Raw genomic sequence first — 22,087 nt, 5'->3', positions numbered from 1 at the left:
TCATACACCACCTAGCGCAGTGCTAGTTCAAATCCTATACTGACCCCGAAGTCCATGCTGGTTCAACCACCCTATGCTCTCTCTAAAGATAAAATAAAATAGGATAATCAAAGCAGGCATACGATCTGGAAAGAAAATATGTGCCCTACACTCCCTGGAAATACTGTTTCATGATAACCCTAAATATTGAAAGTTCCAATATTTGCAGGTGAATCTTATTCCTCTTCTCCCATTAAACTGGAAATGGCTAGAAATGTTAAAATGAACACCACCAAATTAACTTCTCTTACGGCTACTGAAGCTACCTAATGATTTCAATCAGTAGTATTGCTTAAAATTAATACACTATGTTAAAAAAAAAACTTTATATTAGTAAAAATCTTTTCTAAACACACTTAGCAAGTACATTTGGCTGCCCATAGAGTCTCTTTTCAGACTTAACAAGTCATTTCCAATGCAAAATGGTAAATCCTAACATGACCAACACTATTATTGTGGAAACAGTTTAAAATATTAGTCACTAGATTTTCTAAATATATTTAGCAGGTTTTTGGCTACAAATGAAATCTCTTTTCAAATCTGACATGTTATTTCCAATGACCTGAAAAGGCTATTTCCCTGAGGAAGCAGAATGGAACAAAGTCTCAATGCAGGCTTTCCAAAAAGAGAATAAAATAGTATCTAATATATAGTCAACATTGACGTTATCTGTTTCTATTATCATGCTCTCTGGCCCACGGCCCCTGAAAAATAATTGAGCTCCTCTTTTAGCAACAGATGGTCCCTGAGTTGGTTTAAAGCGATCAGGATACAGATAAAAGCTATGAGTGTTTCCTGGCAGCTGGCACACATGAAGGTCTGGCTTTTTCAAATGATGAGCATCTTCTCCACACCTCTCCTCCACCCTCTGAGTGGCTGAGGGTGATGGACCTCTGAGGCACCCATGAGAATACCCCTTCCTTCATCCCCTCTGCCCTAGTGCAACACACTCTCATCTTTCATCCAAATGAAAGTGCAAATACCAACTTGCAAAACTTACTTCTCTCAAGGAAATTTATTAAAAAAAACACAACAAGAATCAGTGCTTGGAATGAAACAATTAAATTCTAATATGGACTACTTTGAAACATCATCATGTATGATGATCACCCCTAAGGCAATTAAGAAGAACAATTCAAAACATTAAGGATAAATAATCCAGTTGCAGGGGGAAAAGTTTAAAATAATATAAACTTGTCCAATTTCATTATCAGATGTATCTTAATATCATTGTATCAGGTGATGATTTATGGAAATTAAACAAGGTAAATACTCAAACTTCAAACATTCTTATAATAGTTGTTTTCTTCTCTGTTTGAAATATCTTTTCATGTCAAATTCCCATTACATTTGATACATGGTCTGCTTATGGAAAAAAAAATGTGTTTAACACTTAAAGACTTACAAATTTGAGTAACAAAATCAGTGGGGTGAACTATTAAAGGTAAAGAGAAAAAAACAGAGAAATGTGCCCAAGGTTTCCATTAGCATCAGAAATGCACTAAATACGTGCTTATGAGCTTATGTTTCCTGTTCTCCTTCTCAGTAAATGTGTAAGACACATGAAGAAGGGCAGACAGAAGCTAGAGTACACACGAAGATTCTTGTATCTTGGTCGTGACACCGTGGACACTCCACCGGGGAGAAGTGACCCTGTTGTTCCTTTGTGAGGACAACACAGATGAATCTGTTCCTGGTGTTTTATTGATAATGTGAAGACACTTTAAACCTGCTAATTTTCTCGTTTTCCCCTTCTGTTACTACATCTACTTTTGATACAAGAAAATTAGCAAGTTTAAATTCTCATTTTCTATAAATGTTTCATGTGAGAACTCTTTCTCCAAATTCAACTTTAAATCTTTTGCACAGTCAAAAGGTCTTATATGATAACACTCATATAACTTAAAATTCAATCCTTCAATAACAGTAATCATTCGTACAAGGAAGCTACCGAGTTTGCAAGCATGAGAAAAAAAGTGAGCTATTATGGGAAAAAGAAATCAAAATTAGAAATCATGTTGATACAATGTTACAAACCAAACAATGCTACTCAAAATCCATTTTCCTTTTCTTCCATAAAATGGGATTTCAATCTTGTTTGAAGTTGCCTATGTTTTACTTCTCGGTTTCTCTTGTAGCTAGGGATGCCCAAAAGGCAGTTTTGTTCAATAAGAGTAAGTGCAAATCTTCTAGAGATTTCAAGAAAGCTTCGCTATTAAGGCACCAGACTTCTATCTCCTAGTTCTTCCTCAAGATCTGACATAATGTGGTAGAGGAATCAGTCTTGTTGCAACTTTGGGGGAGAAAATGTGGGAGAGCCTGGGACACTTACAACCTAACAGAGTTCGACGTAGCACCAGCACTTCACTTCTCACTGGCATGAAAAAGAAACTCAAACTTGCTTAAGCTCTACTGAGGTTAGAATTCTTGTTTCATACCGTTAAATCCCATTTTAAATGATATTCTCTACGTAGTTGGTGAGATCACCAATGCTGAAATGAAATTCTTTTATGGTGAGGGCATAGCTATAAAAAACAAAAACATTTCTCTAGCATCAAAGGACAAAAGTATAGGAGAAGCCTCGGGGAAAGGGGACAAAAGAGAGAAGAATAAATGCAAATTTTTGAAAAGTGCAAAAGCAATTGCACACAGCAGAGGTGGTAAACAATGGTGGTGGGAAGAGAAGAGGCAACATGCAATAAATTTTGTTTGATTGTAAATGAGTCATTAAGATGAAGTTATGTATAATTTTATCAACACAATAAACTTGACTTACTATATTTATAAATGCTAACTTTCAGGAGTCCAGAAAATTCACTTATGAAGACATAATTTATTTGGACTACTGAATAAATGTCAAGTGCCTTTTAAAATAAAATTGATAACACATATTATATACAGGTGATTTAAGACATGCCATTACTTGCAATTCTTGGATAATTTAGTATATAAGTTTGAACAGAATGAAACTGCATATTAAGTAACAATTCTGATATTTTGAATTATCAAACAGCAATAATTGTGAAAAATTAGCTCAATGCATGTTAGATTTTATTTTTAAATTTTTAAATTTTATATTCAGGTATAGTTGATTTACAATGTTGTGTTAGTTTTAGATGTACAATAAAGTGGTTCAGTTATACACACACATATATATCCACTGTTTTTCAGATTCTTTTCCCATATAGGTTATTACAGAATATTGATTAGAGTTCCCTCTGCTGAACAGTTGGTCTTTATTGTTTATCTGTTTTATGTCTAGGAGTGTATATATGCTAATCCCAAATTCCTAATTTATCCTTCCCCTCCACCACCTTTCTCATTTGGTAACCGTAAGTTTGTTTTCAAAGTCTGTGAGTCTGTTTCTGTTTTGTAAATCAGTTCATTTATAGCATCTTTTTAGATTCCACATATAAGTTATATCATGCTATTTGTCTTTCTCTGGCTTACTTCATTTCATAATCTCTAGGTACATCCATGTTGCTGCAAATGGCATTATGTCATTCCTCTTATTGCTGAGTAATATTTCATTGTATATGTGTGTGTGTGTGTTAGGTTTTTAAATATGATAGAAAATTATACATAGGTACTAATAACTTCAGAAGCTGAAGTCAAAGAATTTTTATTTCAGAAGAGTGCTTATGACTTAACTATATTTGGTTATAACCAGTAGTCTACATGTGAGGAGTTTATGGAACACTTACTTTCATTGCAAAAAAATTATCTTTGCTTATATAAAATCGCTACAGCATGTAAAACACAATATGAAACAGAAAATTTAAATATCAGAGTCCAAAAATGAAAAAAATATGACCAATTCTAGAAATCAAAATGATCTCACATAAATGCTGTATATAAAAATATATATATTTCATGGGCCAGATTATGTCTTGAAGGAATACATTAGAACACATTGTTTTACTTAACATTGCTTCTTGAACATGACACATCTTGATTTGTATTCTCTAGATTGCTCAGTGAGAACATCCTACAAATCAACTGGTCCAGCCTCAGTACCAAACCATGACTGATCAGGTTTCAATAACCGATATGGTCAAAGATAATCTCAGATATGCAGAAGATATCACCCTTATGGTAGAAAGCAAAAAAGAACTAAAGAGCCTCCTGATGAAAGTGAAAGAGGAGAGTGAAAAGCTCGCTTAAAACTCAACATTCAGAAAACTAAGATCATGGCATCCGGTCCCATCACTTCATAGCAAATAGATGGATGAGGAAACAGTGGAAACAGTGACAGACTTTATTTTTTTGGGCTCCAAAATCACTGCAGATGGTGATTGCAGCCATGAAATTAAAAGATGCTTGCTCTTTGGAAGAAAAGTTATGACCACCCTAGACAGCATATTAAAAAGCAGTGACATTACTTTGCCAACAAAGGTCCATCTAGTAAAAGCTGTATTTTTCCAGTGGTCATGTATGGATGTGAGAGTTGAACCATAAAGAAAGCTGAGCACCAAAGAATTGATGCTTTTGAACTGTGGTGTTGGAGAGGACTCTTAAGCGTCCCTTGGACTGCAAGGAGATCCAACCAGTCCATCCTAAAGATCAGTCCTGGGTGTTCACTGGAAGGACTGATGCTGAATCTGAAACTCCAATACTTTGGCCACCTGATGCGAAGAGCTGACTCATTGGAGAAGACCCTGATGATGGGAAAGATTGAAAGTAGGAGAAGGGGATGACAGAGGATGAGATGGTTGGAAGGCATCGCAGACTCAACGGACATGAGTTTGAGTAAACTTCTGGAGTTGGCAATGGACAGGGAGGCCTGGAGTGTTGCAGTCCATGGGGTCTCAAAGAGTTGGACACGACTGAGCTACTGAACTGACTGACTGACTGATGGTCAAAGAGCCTTGGGCAGAGGGAGTGTACTGTAGGAATACTGTTCTGCAACAGAGTGTCTAACAATCCACCATATGGAAAATAATGTGGCAGAAGGGAATTTAAGACATTTATCCTGGGGTTGAGCATGATAAATCCACAGCTCTGAGGGAAGCAAGTAACCCTCAGGGAGAAGACTCATCAAGTATAAAATCATTAATCATTCCAGATTACTACAGCTCCAAAATCTTGAAGCTGAGAAAAAAAAGATATATCTAACTGAAAGAAAACTGTGTTTATAAATAAACTATTAAGATAAGCAACTTAAAATAAGGTTGCTGCTGCTGCTGCTAAGTCACTTCAGTTGTGTCTGATTCTGTGCGACCCCATAGATGGCAGCCTACCAGGCTCCCCCATTCCTGGGATTCTCCAGGCAAGAACACTGGAGTGGGTTGCCATTTCCTTCTCCAGTGCATGAAAGTGAAAAGTCAAAGTGAAGTCGCTCAGTCGTGTCTGACTCTTAGCGATCCCATGGACTGTAGCCCACCAGGCTCCTCCATCCATGGGATTCTCCAGGCAAGAGTACTGGAGTGGGGTGCCATTGCCTTCTCCTAAAATAAGGTTATATATCCCTTATTTATTATTTGATGGTGAATTTTCCCCCCAAAGTTTAACATGAAACTCTTCATTAGTATTAAAGGGGCTGCATCAATTAAAATTTGTGTTGGACAAAGTATTTAAGAACCAGTACTCTGTTAGCCAATCACCTCTACACATTCTACTGAGATTTATAATTGCAGTTAAAATAGCTCATGTGGCATCAGTAGGCATTTGTTGATAGATGAGAAGATTACCATACATACCATGTATTGTATTTCCAGCTGTTTTAAATTTAAATTAGCACTCTTTCCTAATTTCCCATCTTGATTCTATAATGACAAATTCAGGCTTGTAAAAGCCTAGAATTAAATACATCTTTTAAATAGTCTAGGTGTTTGTTCATTAATCTGAAGACAGGAAAATATATTCTTGGTTGCACATTTTTTTTCTGTCAGTTCTGAGACTTCTCATCTCTAACTTCCTCTCTCTCTAGATCCTTTGAGAATTCTCTCTCTCCCTGTGTTCCCTCCAGTTACCACTATCCAAACACTTAGTGTTGGTTCGTGGTCATTCTCAACATATTACACTTTTAACAGCAAGAAGGGACAAAAGATAAAGCCTTCTTAACAGAACATTTTTTTTACTTGGAATGTGGTTAATAAATATGGCTTCTTAAACTATTTACAAGATATAAGCATAACATTTTAAAAGAATCCGTCAGCAAGGCAAAGATTGTTAGATACAAAATACAGATTATTTTGAATCAACAGATTAAGAACACAAGTTGATAGATAAAAACACAAGTTGTTTAGTTTACAGCAACTAAACAACAAGAAATTTATAAAGTCCCTCCATAGCCACAAGCTCATATTAATAATTATAAAAATTTCAGTCCACTTGAAAGTGTTCCTTTGATAAATATAAAGTAATTTTTTAATTATAAGGGATTTTCTGATTTCCAGGGGAGAAAAGAAAACAGGAAGACAAGCAGTACCTTATTACAAAAGCGAAAGTTTTCCCTTAAATCTGCACTAGCTTCTGTCTTCTGGATTTCATTGGCCAATTGGCTAGGGTGTGTGAGCTGCAAAGAGAGCTGGGGAAAAAAACTTTTTTAAACTGGATACAGGAGACCTCAAACGCAGTTGGGTCACAACTACATTTAAAATTTCCAATTAAGCATTTGAATGACATGAAAAAAATGAATACGAAGCAGCAGGGCCTAGGCATAAGTGATCAAGTCTGAGAGGAGAAAAGAGCTGTACTTCTGCCCCCTGCCATGTTTCATAGATACTGTGGAGACCACGTACAGACCAGTCTTCCAAGAGCTGCAGCAAGAGGGAAAGGAAAGAAGCAAGACCGAGAAGATCACAGCTGCCTGATCCTGAGCCCCTGGACCAAACCCTGGCTAAAGTGCTGGTAGTAAGTAAAACTCGATGCTATGATCCAGTGATTAGTTCTGTCATTTTTATCATATTTTGTTTGACTTTGTCTTTTTTTTAAATATCAAAGTGAACAACCTGGATTTGTTAAGTTATAAAAGTTTCATAAAGTATTACTACTTGGAATTATCAGATTATGTACTTTAATTAGTCTCTTTATGGACAACACAGTATTTTTCATTTCATTAAAAAATATGCCATACTTTGCTACTTATTAGTTGGCATTACTGGACAGGAGATGTTTTAAATTGACTGAATTTTAAAAGGTACTGTATGGGCACTATAATAGATAACTAGTTGTCACTTTTCACAGAAGTCTAAGTTCTTGTCTATATTTGTCAAAAAACAAGTCACTATTATATACACATAAAACTTGTAATGATATGAAATAGTTTATACTTTGGAATTTTACAGAATTGTTTCCCTTAGACTTTATTTGATACCTTAAACACTAGTACACAGAAAGCAATAACTGCTTGATGAACAAATTAATGAATCTTAGAAAGTGACAGATACAGATATAAAAGCTACTCTTGGTATACACAAAGTATATATATTTTGAGTCAAAATGTGCCCAGAAATCTAGTTCTTTAGCTCATCTTGCTTTATGTTATAATCATAGTCTAAATAAGTCTTTAGATCTAAGAACTTGATGTCTTTTCTATTTGTAATTCAAAATGAAATAGATTTTCACTGTACCTACAATTATAATCAGCAAAATATTGAACTTTAAACAGAATAAAGCATAAATAGGCAAAAAATGGTGACTGGGGAACAGAAGACATTGTGTCTTCACATGTTGATGGTCTAGTTGTGGCTAACTCAGTTTTCTCACAATATAGGTGTTTACTGGTGAGCTTTGATGACTAAACCAAGCTAGAAGTTATAAAGCATTTCTATTGCAATTTTCTCACAATCATAATTGGAAGCAATAAAGACAATGCCAAAAGTAAAGAAAAAACATATTTAGGAAAAAAAAATAATAAGACCCTCTTCTGTTAGTCTATTATTCAAGAGACAAAAATGCTACTGGAGGGAAAACTGTTCCTCAAGATGGCCTAATAAAAGAAAAAATGTATTCTTTCTCCAACAATAAGAACCTGCAATCCCCAATTATTTAGTCCTATGACATCTATTATAATGAAATGTTGATTAAGTAGGAATTACCTAATTAAATAATTTTTATTAAATCATCTGGCCTCAAGAGCAAGTTATTTTGTTGAACATCTAAAGATTTACAAGGGCTACTATAAACTAAGCCCATTTTTTAATTATCAGTCTCACTGCAGTCAGGTTTTGATAACTAAACATAACCTAGATGTATTTTAACCATGCTTCAACTCTCTGCTGCAAAATTTTTCTCTGATCCAAAACACCCTCTTCTCTACACACACAGTAACTCACCTTATCAATTCCCGGAGACTGCCTCATTTTCACATGTTCTTTCTCCTCATAAACTCCAGATTGATCCCCCACAACTTTCTGATTTCAAAGTGTAGCAATGAAATGAGTTAGCTTGACAAAATTATTATACATTTTACATGTTGGCAAAGACTGACTTCCTTCCCTACCACCAGAAACATAAAAAAACTGATGAGTATGGAAAAAATTTTGGTTCTTCACACTAAATGCCATAGCTATACACACATACACACACACACCACACACTGTGAGTTTCTATATTTATAGATGCAATATGTTTATCAAGCCATAAGCCAGCAATATTATATTAAAATTGAAATCGCCATAATATAAAAACATAATTTATGCATCAAAATAGTGGGAAGATGTATTGAGGTAAAATGACAACAGAGACTGTAAAATCTGATTTTGAAAAAAAAAATTTAAGTCTACTCTAAGAAAATCTGATGTCACTGTTCTTTGTAGCATGAAATTTATATACTGTACCACAAGGTGGATATATCACAGAGGATGGAATGGTTGGATGGCATCACCAATTCAATGGACATGAACTTGGGCAAACTCTGGGAGATGGTGAGGGACAGGGAAGCCTAGCAAGCTGCAGTCCATGGGATCGCAGAGTCGGACACAACTTGGTGACTGAACGACACTATCACCACCACCACAAAGTGGTATAAACAATGAATAACTCCTGACAGTGGTGAGCATTTATTTTTGTAATGAGCAATAGTTGTTTATAGTGTGTTCAAAAATATTTACGTGCAATATACCATATGAGTAAAAGTATGGAAGAAACGGAAAGAAAAGAATGTGTAATTTACATTGAAGGGTATGTAATGCCAAGTCTGAAACTTTAGTGTTACCATATCTATCAGCACCCAAGGGCATGTCATCAAACTGGATGCTTTGTAGTGAATACTGATTTCTAGATCAGGAGTCTTTTTGACCTTCAAGATCATGATCCTGGAGTTACTGTACATTTTTTTCTACTGTACATAGGACACAACAGATCACATCCTTGGGAAAGCAAAGCACCTAGATGGTTTTAAAAAATGGATTTAATGAATAAAGTGATAATAGTTTAGTCTTAGCAAAATAGAAACTGTTCTGAAAAAAGACTGAACCTAAATATGATTATGTTGCAATGTTCCAGTGAACTATGGTAAAAATCATACAGCTTCAGAGATTTATATACCATTCAGTTCAGTTGCTCAGTCGTGTCCGACTGTTTGCGACCCCATGAATCGCAGCACACCATTAGGTCCCAATGAAACTCATAGTAGCACACACTGAAATCCATATTTATGATGTCTTGGTGATAATTTATTAAAAACTGCAAAGTTTTAAACATAAGTATATTTAATGGGAACTCTTGATGTGTAGACTAATGGCACCTGACAGGCTGGCAGTTTTCAGAGCTGCCTATTAAAACTCAATTATATCCCATTCACTAAGCACAAGCCACACGCAATGCACATGGCAGAGCATACGCTTCATCTGAGTGTCGCAAATTTAATGTGTGATTTAATATCACATTAACACATCCCTTGGCCTCTCTGATAGTGCAGTTGGTAAAGAATCTGCCTGCAATGCAGGAGACCCGTGTTCAATTCTTGGGTTGGGAAGATCCGCTGCGGAAGGAACAGGCTACCCACTCCAGTATTCTTGGGTTTCCCTTGTGGCTCAGACGGTAAAGAATCTGCCTGCAATGCGGGAGGCCTGGGTTCAGTCCCTGGGTTGGGAAGATCCCCTGGAGAAAGTATTCTGACCTGGTGATTTCCATGGACTGTATAGTCCATGGGGTCAAAAAGAGTCAGACATGACTGAGTGCCTTTCACTTCACTAGCACATCTCTTAGTTTATGAGTTACCACTCCAATGTTGAAGAGAAAATTAAATTTATGCCAGTCTGAGTTTCAGTCCTGGGAGGAGGAAACCCACATCCAGCCCTAAGAGGAGTAGAGCAAATCAGGTACATGTGGTCTCCTCGTGTATCTCCTTTCTGAAAGTGAACATCAACATTAAGGGAAACTATAATTTTAAAAACCTGACATATGAAGGCAAAATTAAAATCTTGGGTGTTCTCTGCTAGAGGAAGCTTGAGGCTCCCTAGTGTGACTATCCCCACTGATTACAGAAGAGCCTGCACCGTCAAGAAGCATGACACAAAAAGGTAACCCTGATTCCAAATGTCTTCATCCTGAATTCAGTTAAGTTACATGCCATGGTATGCCATGTGACAGTAATGTAACTACACATAGCCGTGCCCTGGTATCCGAGGGCGTGGCTCCAGCACCCCTACAAACACCAAAATCCACAGGTGCTCAAATCCTTATTCTATAAACGGCATAGAACAGTCAGCCCTCCTGTATCCAACCACCTGGTGGGACTGACTCCTCCAATGGTGATTCAGATGCCGGGGGTCAGATGCAGGGGGCTAACTGTATGCTATGCTCATGTCGCTGCGACTCAAGAGCCTGTTTTCCTAAAGCAACACTGAATAGGCCTCCAACAAGTAGGCCTCACTGCTACCAAAGTTTAGGGGGAAAAAATCATTTGCACTAATTTATGACATCATTATTTGCTTAATCTGTGTATCTAAAGCAGCTTCCAATTACCCAAATTTAAGTGTAGTGGTTATGACTCATGAATAATCTTGACCTTGATAAAATTCTAATTTGGAATGGATGAACATCAAAATTAAAAGACTTAGGATTTAAAGAGAACAAACAGTGAATCACTATCAGCCCAAAACTAAAATTTTGGCTCTGAGACACAAGAATTAGTTTGTTTTTTAGGGAAGTCATAAATGTCATGACCCATAAGCAAACATGTATCTAAATAAGTGCTCCATTTTTCCAAACATAAACTGGGAAGAAGACTTTTAAAAGGATAAAGTAACTAAATACAACAGACACAAACAAAAAAGAAGGAATTAAAAATATTCCATGTGGGCAATGCTATTGTAGTAAAGTAAACCACAGTGGTTTGAAACAGCTTCACATTTGGTATTTGATAGTAACTATTTCCAAGGAACTTTGAGTAAGAGGAAATAATCTCTTTTACAGATTATGGGAATTTAATCATAGAATTCATGGCACCTGGGTGGTCACTCCGATTAAAAGAAAATAAAAAAATCAAGATCTTTTTCTTTACTATTTTGGTCTAATGTAATTTGCCGATCTCACCCATTTTTGTTTGGACTTGCAGAGGGGATGGTTTGATATTGGGAGGAAGAAAAGACTCCATTTAAACATAAACAAGGAAGAGAAAAAAATGCACTATTTTCTTGAGGAGAGGTTACAGGGCTATCACCAACACTTTTTTTTAAATAAGGTAATTATTTTTGTCATCTCCGAAAAAGGTATTAAACCTCTGAGCACCAGTTGGCTGAAGAGGTGATAAATGGCCTACTTGTCCTTCTCCCAGTCAGTCCCAGGAGGGAGTAAGCATTGCCTGTCTTCAAGTGGCACCAACTCATATTGGAGAATCTTTCTAAAACACCACATTGGCGTCTTCTTTTTTTTTTAAGAAAATTTTCACCCATTTCAAGTATTTAAGCAGACTGGAAGCAAAAATATTATTAATTTCATGAACATTGCCTCTCCTTATAAAAGAATATCTAAAAAGTAATGTTATTTTAATATTGTTTCTGACCCCCTAAAATAAGCATAGCACTTTTACTAGAAAAATAAATTAGAATGAGAATGGAAAACTGCTGTGAAGAAAATTACATTAAAATTTAAAATTGCATCCTATAACTGAAGAAATAGATCAGCACTTAAATATAAAGCTTCATTTTCTATAATTACAGTTTTTCGAGTCCTGAGATAGAAATATGAAAATCACTTTAAAAATAGATCTCAGTATCTGCATGTAGATTTGTATGGATAATGTACCTCGATATGTGTAGATGTGTTTAGATAATGTATTCTCTAATTCTTTATTCATGTACATATTGGCTGAGTTATCTATTTAGTGTTAAGTCCTTCCTTCCCGATTTAGTCAGCAAAACTTCCTCTGCTTAGAAATATGGTATCTGATCAAAAGTTCCTAAAATATTCCAACTAACACAAGCTGGAATCAAGATAGCCGGGAGAAATATCAACAACCTCAGATATGCAGATGACACCACCGTTATGGCAGAAAGTGAAGAGGAGCTAAAAAGCCTCTTGATGAAAGTAAAAGAGGAGAGTGGAGAAGTTGGCTTAAAGCTCAACATTCAGAAAACGAAGATCATGGCATCCGGTCCCATCACTCCATGAGAAATAGATGGAGAAACAGTGGAAACAGTGTCAGACTTTATTTTTTGGGGCTCCAAAATCACTGCAGATGGTGATTGCAGCCATGAAATTAAAAGATGCCTACTTCTTGGAAGAAAAGTTATGACCAACCTAGATAGCATATTCAAAAGCAGAGACATTATTTTGCCGACTAAGGTCCGTCTAGTTAAGGCTATGGTTTTTCCAGTAGTCATATATGGATGTGAGAGTTGGACTGTGAAGAAGGCTGAGCGCTGAAGAATTGATGCTTTTGAACTGTGGTGTTGGAGAAGACTCTTGAGAGTCCCTTGGACTGCAAGGAGATTAACCCTGGGATTTCTTTGGAAGGAATGATGCTAAAGCTGAAACTCCAGTACTTTGGCCACCTCATGCGAAGAGCTGACTCACTGGAAAAGACTTTGATGCTGGAAGGGATTGGGGGCAGGAGAAGAAGGGGACGACTGAAAATGAGATGGCCGGATGGCATCACTGACTCAATGAACGTGAGTCTGAGTGAACTCTGGGAGTTGGTGATGGACAGGGAGGCCTGGTGTGCTGAGATTCATGGGGTTGCAATGAGTCGGACATGACTGAGCAACTGAACTGAACTGAACTGAACATCTCTACTGGAATCCTAAGGAAGTGGATACTTTGAAAATGTTATTAAGTAAAAACATGTTACTATCTCTTGAAGAGCTGGGAGCTGTATCCACCACTTACTCTGAATTTCCTCTTTCCCTCTGCTTGCCACTTCCAGTGGCACTCCCATCACCATCAAGTGTTCAGTGCCAAGAAATTCATAGTGTATTCTCAGTGCCTGGCAAACTGGCAGACAGAACCATCAGACAAAATCTACTCTCTTAAGCCAATCAGGGAACTGAGATAACCCAGCCTTACCCTAGGAGCAGGAAGGTATTTACTCCGAGATTCATCTCAGTGACAGCAGACTGGATGCTTTGTGGTTGTTATTTCAGAAAAGCACCCTCAAAGAGGCAAGGCAATCATACTTGCTGAACAAATTTACACAAATTTAACTCTTTTTAATACTTTTTTATGTGTACCATTTTTAAAGTCTTTATTTAATTTGTTGCAATGTTGCTCCTGTGGGGTGTTTGCTTGTTTTAGCTGTGACGTATGGAGGTTCTTAGCTCCTTGACCAGGGATCAAACCTGCATCCCGTACATTGGAAGGTGAAGTCTTAACCACTGGACCACCAGGGAAGTCCCTTAACTCTTGCACGTAAGCTTCTACCATTGTCTTTTCCTTAATTTGGTGAAAGTGTATTTTCATCTTTTAGCTATTCTATGACGATTTTACTATCATGTAGAATGCATATTTCTCTCTTGTGCAAATTAATAACATAAAGATGAGATATTTGCACATTAAAGTAGCAATAATAGTCTGTTTCTTTAATAAACATCAAAGTATTTGAGCTTTGAAAATATTCAGGATGAGTTCATGTGATATTATATGGCATTATAATGCCCTGTGTACCAAAGTCCTTTTTACCCAGTGACTTAAGGGTGGCGTTTAGGGAACAACCATCATGCCTTGGTGGTCTACGGCTGGATGTCTCCTCCAGGGACAGACACATACTTGGCACACAGGACAGGTGGAAGCGTATTATAAGTGAGTCTACAAAACAGTCTTCCTACACTGAATGATCAAATCCCTTGGATTTCCCCCAACTGTCTCAAAATCAAACATCCATATAACATCCTGTTCCCACACTACAGAAATCAGGACAATTGCTGGTAAGCTTATAAAAAGAAAACATGTAATAAATTAGGTGGGAAAGAGCTGAAGAATCACGCTGAAGAATATCACTGTTTCTTCATATATGGAGGTATTTTGAGGAACAAGTTTTAAGGTGAAATAAATTACAAAATAAATGGCTAATTACAATCTTTACAGGAGAAGGCGATGGCACCCCACTCCAGTACTCCTGCCTGGAAAACCCCATGGATGGAGGAGCCTGGTGGGCTGCAGTCCATGGGGTTGTGAAGAGTTGGACATGACTGAGCGACTTCCCTTTCACTTTTCACTTTCATGCATTGGAGAAGGAAATGGCAACCCACTCCAGTGTTCTTGCCTGGAGAGTCCCAGGGACAGGGGAGCCTGGTGGGCTGCTGTCTATGGGGTGGCACAGAGTCGGACATGACTGAAGCGACTTAGCAAAATGGTAAATTACATCTTCTTGATTTACTCTAAAATATTCATCTCCTCCCAATCTGTCCAAACCAGGACAGTACTGAAGTTGACCTTGCTGAGAAGTCTGACTTTTAAACTCTGAAGCATTGCTATTTATACAAGGGTATACATCTGAATACCTCCTCTTTCATTACATCCATTTTATAATAACTGACTTTTGGGTTTGAGTAAATTTTCTGCTGCACTAAAAAATTAAAATAACAAGTACAAGGTAATTGTGTTATTTACATGATAGTTCATTTCTGCCCCCATTCTGGTCTTACTTTTAATAGGAATACTTGTAAGCAGATTTGAAATGAAGGAACTGCTAGGACACTTTAGGATTATCTTTCTCTCTCTAATTGCTAGCTTATTTGAGAATAAGTGTATAAATGATGGAAAATCCAATCTTATATGTTTTTTATATATTATTTCAACAGATTGTCTAAAAATATTTAACTTGGTAAGACAGAACATGTAAGCCATTGATGGCAGCTTGAAGAACCATTAAGAGGTGAATGTGTACGTCTGTGTGTATCTGTGTGTGTGTGTGTATCTAAGCATGACCACTGTTTACATTGCTTGTTCTGTTTGGAATTCAAGCCAGAAGAGCCAAGATGACTGTTATTAGTGTATTTTATAAATGCTTCTGAGTAGAACAGGGATGGGCGCTTACATAAGTTAAGTGGTCATCATTATCATCATCAGAAGTCCAGAGCATATAGAGGAGCTCAGACAACATATATGGGTGGTCAACAAGTGAGGAGAGGAGGCACTGCCAGGCACTTTGAGGAAGTCTGAAGTTTCTATAATATTTCACTGTTTCTCATGATGTTCTGGACTCTCCAGCCAAATGGGCTGCTCCCAGTTGCCCAAACACCCACTGACTGCATTGGCATTACTGGCCTCTGTCCTCCACTCTCACACTTCAATATCCAAAATATCCCTCCCACTCTCCTTTCTGTAACCAGCATTTAACCATTTTTCACAGCTTACTCAACATCACCCCACCTTTCCTGTGACTGCCAATGCATCCCCCAGAAGCCTAGCCACTGACTTCTGGTAAAGCAAGAGACTCTTACAAAATGTCTTATAATTGTCTGCATTTATAGATTAACTCATTTCTGGTATTTTTAATGAGTAAGTTTCTTGTTTCTTAAAAATGATGATATACTTGTTATAGACAGGAATCACTCACTCACTTTGTATCACTCACTGCATAGTAATTTCCTGTTTAGAACCGAAGCTGCCACTAGTGAGGATTAACTAAAACATCCCTGAATTGAAGTAGATTTGAATATGAGAATTTGGAGTAAAAAGTATATAAACCTGGTTCTAATGGGTAAAGTAAGAGGTAGGGGTGTCCATAGGGCCTTCTTCTTGAGTACTTCAATTTTCCTTCCAGGCTGTTATGAGGCAACAGGTGACTGAGGAAGAAAGCCCTTTGGAAGAGAATAGTTCTCCATTCCAATCTCTTACCAAAAGCCCTGTGGATTGCATAAATGCAGATTCCAAAATTTTTCAAGAAACCCAGTACATATGCATTTTAATTCTCCCTCTACACCCAGCAGGGTCTGTGGCAGCATCTCATAAATAAATATATTACTGTTTCTTCAACGATGCTTAGATATATTCAAACTTAGAGGGTAAGTAAAGACTATACGTAGCTTTATGTCAGATCAGGTCAAGGTTATAGAACCAAATAAATGTATGAAAATGAGCTCTGGGGTTTCAGAAAGGCAGAAAAGGAATCATCAGGGATCCCTTCTAACACTTGACAGCCACTGGAGTGCTATCAGTACCAGGAAAGGGTGAGACCCCACCAGCAAAAGGTATTTTAAGGCAACTATTTGATTCTGTGATGGATGCCCAATAAAGTAAATTAAATGAATGCAATTTTTCTCTAACAGTTAAACTACAAATTAAGTAAATCAATTGTGGATAGGAGCCTCCTGAATAATTTGCATGAGTAAATTTCAGCAGAAAGGATGACACTGACAAATCTGAAATATTTACAGTAAAATTTATCATTATAATATAAATCAATCATTATCTCTTATTGTTTAAAGTTCTCTGCTACACTAATATTTCCAATGTGAAAAATCAATACCTTAATTCACAACTACTACAAATCTGAAGTGACAAATTGGTGTTTTGCAACACAAAGTAGACCTCTGAAGTATTTAGAGAGTGCAGCAGGAATAATGTAACAGGTAAAAGGGGCTACAATGTAATGTTTAGAAGTTGAAGGAGATATCATTCCTCTGCAACTGAAGTCTGTTCTTTTAAACCCAATTATTCCTGAAAGGTCATATAGGTAAGATCACTGTATTTCACTGACGTTATATTAGTGGAACTTAGAAACAGGAATTATTTCTAAGTTGTACACTTAGTGCAACTTAGAAATAGTAATTGTCAGAAATTGTTTTTAGGCCTCTAGCTCTGCAGCCATTCTTGTAACAGTACTATGGATTAGGCCAGTTATGATCCACCTTTAATCAGAGAGCATCCTGGGATGAACCCTGGAAGAAAGTCCCAGTTTCTTTTAGATTGTTCCATTGTGGGGAATGTAACAGGCGATCCTGGCTGCAGAGCAATACTTCCTCTGTCTCCTTGCATACTGGTCCACTTACAAGAGGAAGAGAATAATAGGCCTTTAGCAACCCTGAAGGCCCTAAACCATTACCATGCTTTTCTAAACTATATGCTGCAGAAGTTTTTTTGTTTTTTTATTTAAAGGAAAAAGCTCTATTCTTGCTCCTGGTTAAATCATTTGAGTCTTAGATTCATCATCTTTAATAAAAAATATAACACCCATCTCATGAAGATGTAGTGGAAAACAAAATGAAATTAATGTATAGGTAATCACAACATTGCAGATATAACCTAAACACGTGTATTTAAACACCTACTCTCAGTGTAGGTATGCATGGTATCCAGGGGGTGATCTGAACTTGTGAAGACCCCTATGGTCACTAAAAAGACAGCAGTGCTGAGACAGCAAGTCCTCATTCTCTCACACCTGCATTTTTTGAAATCAAAAATATATATAAGGATCTAGGTATTTAAACTCTGTCTAACCCAATAAAATACTTTTATTTTTTGAAATGAAAGTGGAATTTCATGATATGAAGTAATTCTTCCTTTTGTTAATCATAAATCAACTTTTAAAAACAAACTCAGCTTCAACCACAGTGAACTCTTATCTTATCTCATGTTGGCAAATAATTGTAGTTAGTAATCTAGTGCTTTTTTTAGGTTTTGCAGTTTTTTCTTTTTAGCTTGCTCGTAATTTTAAATATTTCCTTTTTTAACCCCGACATGTCTAGTTAATTTAAATTACATAATTAGGTAAAACTACCTGCCTTACTTTTCTGACATTGACTTGCTTGTACTCACATCCTTGGGAAAAACAATTTAGAAGTTTTTAGTAAATCATACAACCATAAATGGACTTACCTTGTGGCTCAGCTGGTAAAGAAACCGCCTGCAGTGTGGGAGACCTGGGTTCGATCCCTGGGTTGGGAAGATCCCCTGGAGAAGGGAAAGGCTACCCACTCCAGTATTCTGGCCTGGAGAATTCCATGTATAGTCCATGGAGTCACAAAGAGTCGGACATGACTGAGCAACTATCACTTCACTCACAACCATAAATAATTAGAAAAGGAACCTAGGTCTAGGAACAAGGAGATCTCATTTCCATTTGTGATTTTACCTCCCAATTTTTTTGTGAAGATCCTCCGGAGAAGGGAAAGGCTACCCACTCCAATATTCTGGCCTGGAGAATTGCATGGACTATATAGGTCATGGGGTCGCAAAGAGTTGGACATGACTGAGTAACTTTCACTTTGGGGCTTTGGGAGTGGGGTGAAGGATGGATAGTTAACCATGATTCACACCTTGTGAGTTTTCTTCTATTCTAATATTAAAAAAATAATTCTGAAGTATAAATTAACAAAAATCTGCATTTCTTGGGGATTATGTATATGTAGAGTCTTCTATTAACCTTCTGAAATCTCTTCTTAAGGTTTATGTAGAGCGCAGAAAATTAACATTAGCTCCTGATTGTTATCAGGGCTTACATCCAAATAAGGCACTTGTTTTGTCCACTAGGGAGAGATGTGGAGTCTTTGGACCATGTCTCTTGGCACTTTCATGGCAAGGACACAGCAACTCCGCTGAAGGCAATAATGACACGCCCTCTCAAGCTTCTATTCAACCGCTGGGGAACACTTCAGTGAGGGAATAATACTCTGCTTTACGGATGGTCAACCATGAAAAGCTAACAAAATTCATAAAAGTTTTCACAGCAAAGGGAAAACTTAATTAAATCACCAACGAAGACAGTTTTGAAAATTAAGAATAAATTAACTCCAACCAAAAGAGAAGTATATAAACACATGCACATACACACATATGGTCCGCTCCACTCAGGATTCATCCAACAGAGGGAGTGACTCTTACACAGGCTCTTGGCTTATCAGGATAGGCTTCTAACTGGACCTGCTATTTCAGTTTCTCAACTGTAAACCAAAGTAAGTTATCGTAGGCAGTAGAGAGGAATTCTCTTCCTAAGTCATACTTTTAAGAAATAGTTTAACTCTGAGGAAACAGAAAGTGAATCAATATCATGAAATCCAAGGCATTTAAGCTGCAGGAAGCATTAGTGGGTCTAAGACTACATTTTTTTGTGGCATTTGAGGACAGGAAGACATTCTTATGGCAGTAATTTTACCGATGTAAACATCTGTATTGAAAATTATTTTACAAGTCACATAAAACACTCTTTTCTGCACTTTAGTGTATACGTTTTTACTCCATAGTTTTTTTCCCTTGACCCTACTGAATGACAAATTCCAACATTTAATTTTTCCCCCAAATTTAAGTACAAAGATTTTTTTTTAATCAGTCTTCTCAATCTTAAAAGTGTGTTTCAAAATAAAACTGGGGAGGCAATTTAATTTGTACACATTCAATATATGCTAATCAGTAAACTCATGATTAGCAGTTACACACGCCCGGCACTACTCCTGCCATCAGATGAAATAAATTGCTGCAATCTAGTTCCAGCTACGGAGAAGGCACGGAGAAGGCACTGGCACCCCACTCCAATACTCTTGCCTGGAAAATCCATGGACGGAAGAGCCTGGTAGGCTGCAGTCCATGGGGTCGCACAGAGTCAGACACGACTGAAGCCACTTAGCAGCAGCAGCAGCAGCAGTTCCAGCCAGGGGGTACAGCAAGTGTGTGAAGTGAGACTTCCCATCTTATGTGGAATATGAAACTTTTTCATGAATTCAAGAACTTTATTAAGCATATTCTCCATCCTTATGTCAGATCTGAGCTTTTAAGGTAAACATACTTTTTTTTTTTTTAGAAGAGCAGACACAAATAATATATGACATTTGGGAATCAGAATGTCCCCAAAGCATCTTGGCAACATTTTTCAGGCAAAGAGTTAAACATCTCGTCGAAAAACAAACAAGAAAATCCACCTTACTTTTCACAGTTCTTGACCACATTTCACAAATGCAGCGTTTACTAAGTCGAAAAGCTATGCCTGATGGTGATTCGAGATCCTGTTGCATCTCAAGTTTGACCAACTTCTCCAGGTGAATCTGAAGTCTGATGCCCTCAAGCCCAATTACTAACCCCACAGAAGAGGAACACTCCATAAAAAGCAGCCTCGGATGACTGGTCATCCAAGCCCTGGGAGCTGCTGAGGTCCCAACTCACTTGCTAGGGAAGAAAAGAACCCTCCCGGCGGGTTAACCGGGGTTCCAGCACAGCTCGGCTCCCCGGCGGGGACCGCTCTCCAGCCGGTAGGTTATAGGAGCGCGGTCACCAGCTACCTTCCGAGCCTTGCACTCGGCGTAAATTGCCTTCCTATTTAGTAACAACTTTCTGTGGAAAAAAAGGAGAAAACTTTCTCTCAGAAACTCTACACTCAGCTCAGCAACTTTGGATCCAACGCACACAAGGTGAAACACAAGCCCATTCTTTGCACAGGTTCTGGGTCCTTTGAGATCCGACGCACCCCCCCTCCCCGGGCTCCCCACGGTCCCCGACGCCCCCAGGGTCCCCGCAGCGCGCACCCACCTTGGCCTCGCCCGCGTCCGGCTCCGTGTCCGAGAAGCCCAGTCCCAACTCGAAGGCGGTGGCGGCGGCGGGCGCCCGGCGCGGACCGGGGAGCAGCGCAGCGGCCAGCAGGGAACACGCCAGAGAGCAGAAGCCCAGCAAGTGCATGGTGGCCGGGCCACGGGCGCGGGGGCCGGGCGCCCCGGCGAGGCTGCCTCGCGGCTCGGCCCTGTCCCCGAGGGCCGCCCGGGACCCCGCGGAGCCGGGGCGGCGGCAGCGGGTCCGGGCTCGGTGCTCGCGACGCTGCGAGCCGCTCTGCCGCCGGCGCCCGCGAGCCGAGGGGTCAGGGCAGCGTCTCACAGGAAACCGGACATCCGAGCGCCCGCGACCGCGGCCCGCTAGGTGAGGCGAGGGCGCGGGAGGACGGCGCCCCGCTCGGCGGCTCGGGGAGCGAGGGGTAGCCGAGCCCAGACGCCCCGCGAGGCTCGCGCCCTGCGGCGGCCCCGGGGCCCGCGAGCCCCCGCCTCCCCCCCACGGCGGGGCGAGCCGGGTGGCCGGGCGGCGAGAGCGGCGGCGGCGCCGGGCGGCGAGGCCGGGGAGCGCGGGGCTGCGCGGCGGCGGCGGCGGGCGCAGGGGCAGGGCATGGCTGACGCGCCCTCTGCCTGCGCTTATGTGAGAGAAAGCGGCCGAGGGAGGGCGCGTGCCGAGCCCGGCCGCCCTCCCCGCGCGCCGGCCTTGGCGGCGTCTCCCGGCGCCCGCGCCGCTCCTCCCCCGCCCCCCGCGGCGCGAGCCCCCCGCGGGGTTGGGGGGGGGCCGGCCGGCGCGCGGGCTCCGAGGCGCCGGGCTCCGGGGGCGCGGGCGCCCCGGCTCCGGCCAGAGTCACCCGCAGACTGGCCCCCCCGTCCCCGCTCGAGAGGCAGGGGAGCTCCAGACTCTAGAAAGTGCGAGAAAGTCGGCCCGGGGCGGAGAACCCGCCGGGCCCCCTGTCTCCCCTTGGCGGGCGACTCGGGGGGCCCCCCCCAGGGGATGCGAAGGCGGGCGGACTGTGGGGCGAAGGCTCTGGAGCGGCTGGAAGCCCGGGCCTGTGGCCGGTGGGGCCGCCGGGCCGGGCGCCTCAGGAGCAGCGCCTGTGGGGAGTGGGTTTGAAGGAGGAAGCAGGACGCGGGAGACACGTGTGAAGCACGTTGTCTGACGTGAAGTCTGCGGAAGCCAAGGGCTTCTT

The 22,087-nt window shown here is 39.9% G+C and overlaps 1 protein-coding gene across 1 annotated transcript in view; it reads right to left on the bottom strand.

Moving 5' to 3' along the window:
* Positions 1-21,033, bottom strand: part of VEGFC (vascular endothelial growth factor C) — an 87,513-nt gene extending 66,480 nt beyond the window's left edge. Inside the window, exon 1 of the mRNA XM_068970960.1 lies at positions 20,887-21,033. Coding sequence (XP_068827061.1) covers positions 20,887-21,033 — 147 coding nt within the window. The remainder of the gene's footprint in view (positions 1-20,886) is intronic.
* Positions 21,034-22,087: the final 1,054 nt, after the last annotated feature.

Source organism: Capricornis sumatraensis, chromosome 4 (assembly GCF_032405125.1).
Source record: "Capricornis sumatraensis isolate serow.1 chromosome 4, serow.2, whole genome shotgun sequence".
Classification (NCBI taxonomy): Eukaryota; Metazoa; Chordata; class Mammalia; order Artiodactyla; family Bovidae; genus Capricornis; species Capricornis sumatraensis.
The sequence above is the reverse complement of the archived record's forward strand: the minus strand, read 5'-3'. Positions and strand labels throughout refer to the sequence as shown.